The 9,366-nt window shown below is 45.3% G+C and overlaps 1 protein-coding gene across 1 annotated transcript; it reads left to right on the top strand.

Moving 5' to 3' along the window:
- Positions 1-5,286: 5,286 nt before the first annotated feature.
- Positions 5,287-9,225, top strand: LOC123450365 (pentatricopeptide repeat-containing protein At5g43790-like). Its single transcript, XM_045127656.1, has 2 exons — positions 5,287-7,266; positions 8,947-9,225. Exon 1 carries the CDS (start codon positions 5,287-5,289, stop codon positions 7,075-7,077), a length of 1,791 nt encoding a protein of 596 aa, XP_044983591.1. The 3' UTR covers positions 7,078-7,266; positions 8,947-9,225.
- Positions 9,226-9,366: the final 141 nt, after the last annotated feature.

The raw sequence follows: 9,366 nt of genomic DNA, 5'->3' as shown, positions 1-9,366 counted from the left end.
GACCCTGTCGGTTCGAGAACTATGTAGACATGACCCGAGAGACTCCTCAGTCAATATCCAATAGCGGTACCTGGATGCCCATATTGGATCCTACATATTCTACGAAGATCTTATGTAGCAACCCGACTCAAGACGAGTCAAGCCTCTGTGTTTCTGTGCCATCCCTGGATCAGTATGCTGGCACACACAGTACATCAATGTATATATCAAAGTGCAATCACATGTAAATAGTGTAAAACTGATATATACCTTAATTATTTCAGCGGAAGCAGTCAAGGGAGTGGAGTCCCAATAAACACCAACGGCAAGTTGAGTGTAGACCGTAACCCTGAATCGTACTCTTACTCGTTGAAGAAAAATATCTGCAACATAAAACGTTGCAGCCGTGTAGGTCAGCATATTGAATATGCCGGCAAGTCACATAAGAGAGGGGTAAAATGTCATCTATACTATATGCATATATGGCAGGTGGGGCTATAAGTTTTTAGTGTAAAGCAAATTTTCTCCTACATCAAGAGAGGGCTAAAAGCAAAATGTTACTACATTGTTGGTTGTTAACGAGATGGTTCCACCAACCAATTCTCGTACCCATGTTGTCAATAATTCCCACATCAATATTATTATTTGTGTTGAGAATTTCAGATAACTTCAGTTCCTTTGGCTCAAGTTGTCCATGACCGTGGACACGGCTAATCGATTAGGTTTGAGTACTCTGCAGAGTTTTGCACACATTCCCCATAATATTTGATCGCCTCCGTGTATGTCCTCGCACTTCAGGATGTTTGAAGATCGGATGATCAAAACATGGTCTTTCAACGGGTCCCTCTGAATCCCTGTCGGTGCCCATCCAATCCTACCGTTCTTCTACATCTGCTGGCACCGCCTGTTCAGAGTCGCCGCGTTGTCCAACCAAGCTAGAGCCCATAATGACTTGTGGCTGTGCAGGTAAGCCTTGGGTCTTGAAAATATCCGTACGTCTCTTTGAGCCTGGGTGAAGCTTTCCGCAGGATGTCATGGCCTCTCCAGCATCCCGGGTCATCCACTGGGTTCTCCAGGGAGCCGATCAACCGTCCTTCACCCAGAGTTGCATTGCATCCGAGGTCTTGAAAATCTTGTCTTAACCGGTCTTGATTATTAATCAACCTCGCATCAGTCGTGTTATGCACTCAACCGAAATCCCGTCTACTCAAGCATAGCAATATGAAATTTGTCGTCCCGGGGCCAAGTATCGGGGTTGTTGTGTGCCTACCACATGATACTACAATCTATACTAGAATTTCCAAGTACCTACTCAGCATGCAATTGGGCATAGGATGGTAGAACTACGATGCATAAAACATAGGTGATAGTATGATCAAAGTGACTTGCCTGGTGATGTTGACGAAGAAGAATTTCTCGAGAAATAACTTGATAGACTACTCGTCGCTGTCCAATGAAATCTATATAACAAACATATCATTCACATAAGCACTCATACTAGCAATCATTCTAACAATCAAAAAAAAGAGAGAGAAATAGGAATTTGAAGGAAACTTCAAATAAGACTAGGGAGTCTTCTACTACGTCAAACACTAAATAGTTTTTGTTTAACAGAAAATAATAACAAGGAACTAAGATATAAATTTAACTAAGATAAAATAAAGTATTTTTCACAAAACTATTCGAAAGTATTTTCAAACGGGATTTGAAACAGTGGAGAAACCAATTGCAAGTTATTAGGGAACTAGAATTGATTTCATGACAACATATAAAAATAAAAATCAAAACTTATTGCAAACCTACTGTTATCTAACAGAAAACCAAATATAAACTTTCTCAAATATAAAAGAAACTAATTTAAAAACAAATATAGAAAAAGAAATAGCTATAATCCTAAAAGAACTAAAACAGAATCTGTTTTGGTAAAAAAACCCAATTACAAATATTTTAAAAAAATTGAAATTTAAACTACTGAAAGATATGATCAATAGGAAGCAGCAGCAAAAAGAATCAAATTAAAAACTATTTTTAAACTCCCGGAATAAGCAAAACAACCTTTAATTCAAATCTGATCTAACTCAATTTTTATAAATCCAAACATAGACAAATTATATATCTACAGAAACTACATAAAATTTTTGATCCAAGGCAAAAAGAATCACCTAATTCGGAGTTATAGACTAATAGATATGAATTTTATAAGATTGCAATTTTTTGAAAAAACTGCAATACGGGATTTCGTGAATCTCACCATGGGTGACAGAGAGGAAGAACTTCGGCGAGGTAGCTGCTCCGGCGAGGTGGGGAGGTCGCCAGCGGGGAGGGGGAACGGCGGAGGGGTTCCCGGAGGCGAGGAAGGGGGCGTCAGGTGCTCCTGGGCGTTCTTCTGTTCGGCTCCTTGCAGGAACAACAATGGTGGGGGCGTCGTGGCTACGGGCAGGGAGAGGACGAGCTGATGGGGAAAATGGAACGAGGAGAGGAGGGACGTTCTTATAGGGGTGGTGGGAGGCTCGGGAAGGAAGTGTAGCCCGCGAATCGGGGGAGGGAAGCTTCCTGGGAAGCTTCTGCCATGGCCACAGAAGGAAGCTCGTGAGGAGAAAGAAGAAGGTGGGATTGAGCCAGATTGGTTTCCTAACGTGGCCCAAGTACATTCCTAAAATAAGAGATCTCTTTCCCTTTTTATTAAAACAGGAATTAATACGATTAAAAGGAAACAGAATATCCTTGGAATATAGGGGTATAATATATTAAAATTTTCAGAAAAATAAATTCAAAAAGATGGACATTTTTCCACGGCCAAAATACTTCAATAAAATGTTTTTTCAAAAAATCCCCTAAATGCTTCATTTCTTTTTGCAAATAATTACTCAAATAAATCTTGGGTGTCATGGCTCAAATATTTCAAAGAATATCCCCGGGTTTGGAGGGTCATGTTTCTCCTCTCTTTTTCTCTTGTTTGACAAAGTATTGTTCCCGACATTCCGTGAGTGAAGAAGGAAACAAAATGCAAATGGAAAATCGAAAGGAAATTCAAGTGCCACCTTGGTTCAAATTCTTTGTAGTTGAAGAAGTCATGCTATCTCCTCTCGCTGGTTTTTAAAAAAATGAATTTGAATTCACAGGAAAAAGGGGAAAGTCATTTTATTCCCTCTCATTCAAAAGTTTTGAAAAGTTTTCAAATTTCACTCAAGCTTTCAATCACTCAAGCGAACAAACAATGAATCTAATAATTTTATTAACATTCAAAAATTTGGGATGTTACATCTTATCGTTTGAACCTCAGTGCCAAGGATTCATATAATCCCGTATGTCATTCCCTTTGTCCTTCGGTATGTTACTTGCCCGAGATTCGATCGTCAGTATCCGCATACCTATTTCAATCTCGTTTACCAGCAAGTCTCTTTACTCGTTCCGTAATACAAGATCCCGCAACTTACACTAAGTTACATTGCTTGCAAGGCTTGTGTGTGATGTTGTATTACCGAGTCGGCCCCGAGATACCTCTCCGTCACACGGAGTGACAAATCCCAGTCTTGATCCATACTAACTCAACGAACACCTTCGGAGATACCTGTAGAGCATCTTTATAGTCACACAGTTACGTTGCGACATTTGATACACACAAAGTATTCCTCCGGTGTTAGTGAGTTATATGATCTCATGGTCATAGGAACAAATACTTGACACGTAGAAAAACAGTAGCAACAAAATGACACGATCAACATGCTACGTCTATTAGTTTGGGTCTAGTCCATCACGTGATTCTCCTAATGATGTGATCCAGTTATCAAGCAACAACACCTTGTTCATAATCAGAAGACACTGACTATCTTTGATCAACTGGCTAGCCAACTAGAGGCTTGCTAGGGATAGTGTTTTGTCTATGTATCCACACATGTAAATGAGTCTTCATTCAATACAATTATAGCATGGATAATAAACGATTATCTTGATACAGGAATTATAATAATAACTATATTTATTATTGCCTCTAGGGCATAATTCCAACAGCTATTACTAGGTTTTTTCCTAGTAGTGTGAAGATGTAAGGAGCAACTCCAATAAAAGATGCAAAGTGAAGATGTAAAAGCTACCGACAGCCGCACGGTTGCTGTTCAGCTGCACAAATTGAAATAAAAGCATCCAACAAACAACTTAAAAGTATCACATGTCTATAATATCAAACTATTACATAATTCATCAAATCCACAAGATAAAATGCAACACAAATACAACATGGTTTTGCGCAATACAACAAACAAATAATGAAACTATGCGGCTCTTTCGCCATGCCATTTCCAATACCCCTCCATCAAATTCTTCCGAAGTTTATCGTGCCCATCGGAGTCTCTAATTTCATCCGACGTGAAATCTTCTATGAAAGAGGAGTCACACATATTCATCTAAAATGCAAAAAATCATCGTTAAACTACCTCTCCAGCCCCAATTAAAAATGACAAGTTTCATTATTATTTTTACCGGATGAAATTTCATCGAACACCTTGGTTGCGGGGTCGACGAAATCGGCCGGTTGCGGGTTGTGCAACCGTTCGATAGCGGCGGGTGCGGGCGGCGGCAACGGATCGACAGAGGAGATGGCTGCAGCTCGACAGAGAAGAAGACGGGAGACTGGAAAATCGACCGAGTCGGGCGGCCAACGTGGCGCGCCTCCCTACCTCCGACAGGGGGTCTTGGCTAGGAAGAAGCCTAGCCCATCCACGACCTCGTCATGGAAGGCATTACACCATCCGGACCGCTAGACAAGCTTCGATTTGAAGCAACAGGTGAAAGGTAATCGGTGACTGTGGGCGGCATCCCGGCGATGCACGCGGTGGGGGAGATGGGGCGGAAGTGGCAACGAGGTCGGTGGTCGCATGGCGGGTGGGCGGCGGTGGCGATTTTGGGCGAATTTGGATGGCGACAGAGTTTGACGGGCGATGTCTGGTCGTGCGGAAGTGAAGTGAATGACATTTGATGGGCTGCGAGCGGTTGCGTTTTTACATCTCCATACAATGAAGATGCAAATTTACAACTCGAAGTGTTTTATTTTATATCTCCGGAAGGTGGAGATATAATTTTTTTTTTGCATCACATTATCTGTTAGAGAGGTGTTTTTAGACCTCGAAGATGCAAAAGGTAGTTGTTTTTTATCTATATCTTCTATTGAAGATGCTCTTATGTGGAGGCTCCTTTTTTAAGGCAAATGTCGAGTTCCTTTTGTTTTTTTGAGAATCTTTACGTCCAGTACCTGGGCCAAGACTTTAGTGTTACTCAAGCCCATAAAGGCAAATGATTCCCAACCAGCCCATGGCGCAAATGAGCCCAGACGCGGCTCCCTCCCGCCACGCTCTTGCCGCCGACCCGCTGCCGGCGCTCCGCCGCCTCCGGGCCGCCGCGCCGCGCGTCTTCGGGCAGCTCCACGCGCTGCTCCTCACCTCCGGCCTCGCGCTCCACTCGCCCAACTTCGCCCTCCTCCTCCGCCTCGCCTCCTCCTCCGTCCCATCCCTCTCCCACCGCCTCCAGCTCCTCCTTTGCTCCCCGCTGCCGCCCACAGCTTTCCTCGCCAACTCCCTACTCCTCGCGCACCTCCCTTTCGCGCTCCCCGTCTACTCCCTCCTCTTCCTCGCCTCTCCCCCGGTCCTCCGCCCCAACGAGTTCACCTATCCGGCCCTCCTCCGCGCCTCCCCACCCCGCACCGCGCTCGCGCTCGCCACCCATTCGCTTAAATTCCTCGGCGCCGGGGCCGCCTCACGCGACCGCGTCCTCGGCGCCGCGCTTCTAGATGTATTCGCCCGCTGCGGCAGGATAGTGTCATGCCGCCGGGTGTTTGACAGGATCGTCGAGCCGGACCTGCCGGCCTGGAACGCGCTGCTCACCGCCTACGCGCGCCGGACCAGGGATTCGTCGCGCGCCGGCGAGGCGGCGGAGATAATTGAGCTGTTTGGGCGCATGGTCTCGTTGGCCGTCCGGCCGAGCGAGATCACGCTCGTCGCCGTCCTTGGCGCATGCGGGGAGCTCGGCGCTCTCGGGCACGGCCTGTGGGCGCACGCGTATGCTCTCAGGCGCAGGCTGGCAGTGAACTGTTACGTGGCCACTGCGCTCGTAGAGATGTACACCAGGTGCGGGAAAATGGACCTGGCCGAGCAGGTGTTCGCTGGCGTTGCGGACATGGACACACGCTGCTACAATGCCATGCTCCAGGGCCTGGCATTCCATGGGCATGGCCAAGCTGCCCTCGCGTTGTTTGACAAGATGTGTGCGGAGGGCTTCCCCGTTGATAGTGTCACGGTGCTGGCGGTGATGTGCGCGTGCGCCCACGCAGGGTTGGTGGATGAAGGGCAGTGGCTCTTGGACAGAATGGAGATTCAGTTTGGGGTCACACCGCGGATCGAGCATTATGGATGCATGGTTGACATACTAGGCCGAGCTGGTCAGCTTGATGTTGCCAATAAGCTCATCCGAGGGATGGACATTCCACCGAACGCCGCAATGTACAGGTCTTTGATACGGGCATGTGGGATTCATGGCAAGCTAGAACTTGGGGAGAGGACAATCGAAGAGCTGATGAGGCTCGAGCCAGAGCACAGTGGAAATTATGTCTTGCTGTCCAACTTCTACGCGAGAATGAGGCTATGGGAGGACGCAAAGAAGGCAAGGAAGGAGATGAAGGCCATGGGCATTGACAAGAGCCCCGGGTCAAGCCTCCTTGACATAGATGGTGTTCTCCATGAGTTCTTGATGGGTGATAAGACACACCATGCCTCAAGGGAGATATACGCCATGGTTCAAGAGATCGAGACCAGATTGAAGGAATGCGGGCACCAGCCGAGCACCACAACTGTGATGTTCAACGTCGAGGAGGAGGACAAGGCAGATGTGCTGTCCTACCATAGCGAGAGGCTCGCCATTGCCTTCGCCCTGATCGCCTCCTCTCCAGGTGCGCCCATCAGGATCATCAAGAACCTCCGGGTGTGCACTGATTGTCACAAGAGCACCAAGCTCGTCTCCCGGGTGTATGGAAGGGAGATCATCATGAGGGACCGCACCCGGTTCCATCACTTCAGAGATGGCCATTGCTCATGTGGAGATTTCTGGTGACTGGTCATTAGCTCTTTGCCATGTTCATAAGAATGTGCTGTAGATTCGTGTTCCTACTTGTTCTGTGTGGCTCTCCAGACTGGACAATGGACGGCGTCGTGAACACGAAGCAGCCGGAACCAGCGGTCGGCGACGGCATTGAAGTCTGCAAAGAACCCTCAAGAACCAAGACTAGCCCCGAAGAACAAGGTAAAAATCCTAAATTTCTAGTACAATGTTGCAATATCAAGTGTCAAGGATGAGATTCAAATGATAATTTGCTGGGCCTTATGCAGTATAACTGAATTTATGATTTTTGATTTAGTCAATAGCCAAGGGATGCTATTGATAGATTCATTGGGATGCGACACGGAGTTTGATTACACAATAGTTGTAACCCAGCGAAGTGGTGTTTTATGGCCAATCAAACTGTATGGGTATGCCATGTTAGCATTCAGTGGAGGAGCTACCAAAGAAAAGCTGGGCGGGCCACAGAGTAGAAACAGTGCTATCAAATTGAAAATCAATGCATTCTTGTGGGCTGAGTTTCATATAATTAATATTTTTGCTTCAGTCCTAGGCGGGCCACGGCCCATTCAGGCTTGCCGTAGCTCCGCCGGTGTTAGCATTAAAACAACGTGCTCAGCTCATGAACATGCAACAGATGTTGATCTGTCATCAGTTGATGTGAGGCTGTGCCTTGTTCTGAATTTATTAAGATATGAAATTTCTGATTACATATTTACAATTGCTTGGTGTATGCTCCAAAGGTTTAATGTTGTTTGCATTAAAAGCCAATATGTTTTTTTTTTTTTGAAAATAGAGTAGGAAGCCTACTCAAATCGGAGCAGTACATTCAGAAAGCATTAAAGGTCAAAGACTAACCGGAACGTTCGCGATCAAAACTTACTCTCCCATGCTCCTGGCGAGCGCAGCCAGTCCAAAAGCCAATATGTTGACAGATGTTGCCATCTGTCTGCTTGTGTGTGAAGAGGAAAACACACAAATTCAAAATTTTAACAACAAGGGCGGAGGTTTGCCCAAGCTGTGTATATAAGCAGGGAGTTGAGGGACAAGGAGGACTGCAGGAAGACTCAGTTTCAGTCATCTATGCGAAGGTGTAGTTGGAGCAAGATCAAGTTTTAGTGGGAGGAGAAATAGAGTGAATGACTCCGACCGAGTCATCTAGCTCCTCCTCTGCGATTATGCGGCTCAGAACATGCTCAACTGATGATGGTGGATTAGCAGCTGTAATTTCAGAACATTAGCTCGGTTCCTGAAAGTGCCGTGACGTGCAGGAAGCGGATGCGTCCAAATCGTCTGTGAATCAAGCGATAGGATCAGGCTTGGCGGTCAGTGCAGCTTCAGGTGCCGTGAGGGTGCAGGAAGTGATTGATGCCCGTAAAAGATTTGATCACCATGTGTCCATGAAGTCTCCCTTAATTTGTAGCTAATATATACAGTAAAGTCTTGATTTTTCTTGCTATGGAAAGATGGCATCAGAATTGACTTCAAGTTCTGAACAAGGATTATACCACTATCATCAATCCAATCGTAGTTTCTGATTTGCTATTGTTTTAATCTGTGGATAAATCCACTTTTGGTGTATTTGCTGACTTGGTAATTGACCTTCTTATTAGTATAGTACATACAATCCATTGATTGTCGTTGAACTAATAAAGATTATTTATGTGCTCATCTTAATTTGCCAAGGAAAAATGTAAGGAAAATCGCTGGAGCTTGTAAGCGTAGGCTTGAATTATGTTGTTTTTAGCTCATGTCATGGATCAAATGCCCTCTTTACTATGTGAATTGCAGGTACTGTTTCTTAAGGCTTTCTTCTTGTGGTACACTCTGAAAAGTAATAAGTACTATTTATTTTTGTTGCAGTTCATATATCTGTGGATCAACCTGAAGATTCCAGCTCACGGTGCTGACAGGGGACTCTTTACTTGCTTCTCTCTACAAAAATTGGAGTCATGACAAAACATGACAGAAATAGGAGTCAAGACTGTGTTATGTCCAATTGATGTAAATGTGGATGGGCGCAGAGGTTGCTGGCTATGTCATTTATTTTTTACCGTTCCTGGCTTCGTATTCTAAGGACTGGTGGTAACACACAGCAGAGTTGGCTGGTTCAGGTTATTGTATTTTATGAATTTTGATTGATGGAATGTGGAATGCCCACTATAGCCACTTGTCCCACTTAAAATTATGTGGGTAGATGTGGCCCTCTCACTTAACATATGCGGCAGTTGTGGGGCGGACGCCGGTCTCCTGCTTAGTAGCGTTTAGCGAGGCTGCTATAAA

This window comes from Hordeum vulgare, chromosome 4H, assembly GCF_904849725.1.
Source record: "Hordeum vulgare subsp. vulgare chromosome 4H, MorexV3_pseudomolecules_assembly, whole genome shotgun sequence".
Lineage (NCBI taxonomy): Eukaryota > Viridiplantae > Streptophyta > Magnoliopsida > Poales > Poaceae > Hordeum > Hordeum vulgare.
Note: the sequence above shows the minus strand (reverse complement) of the source record. Positions and strands in the feature narration are given on the sequence as shown.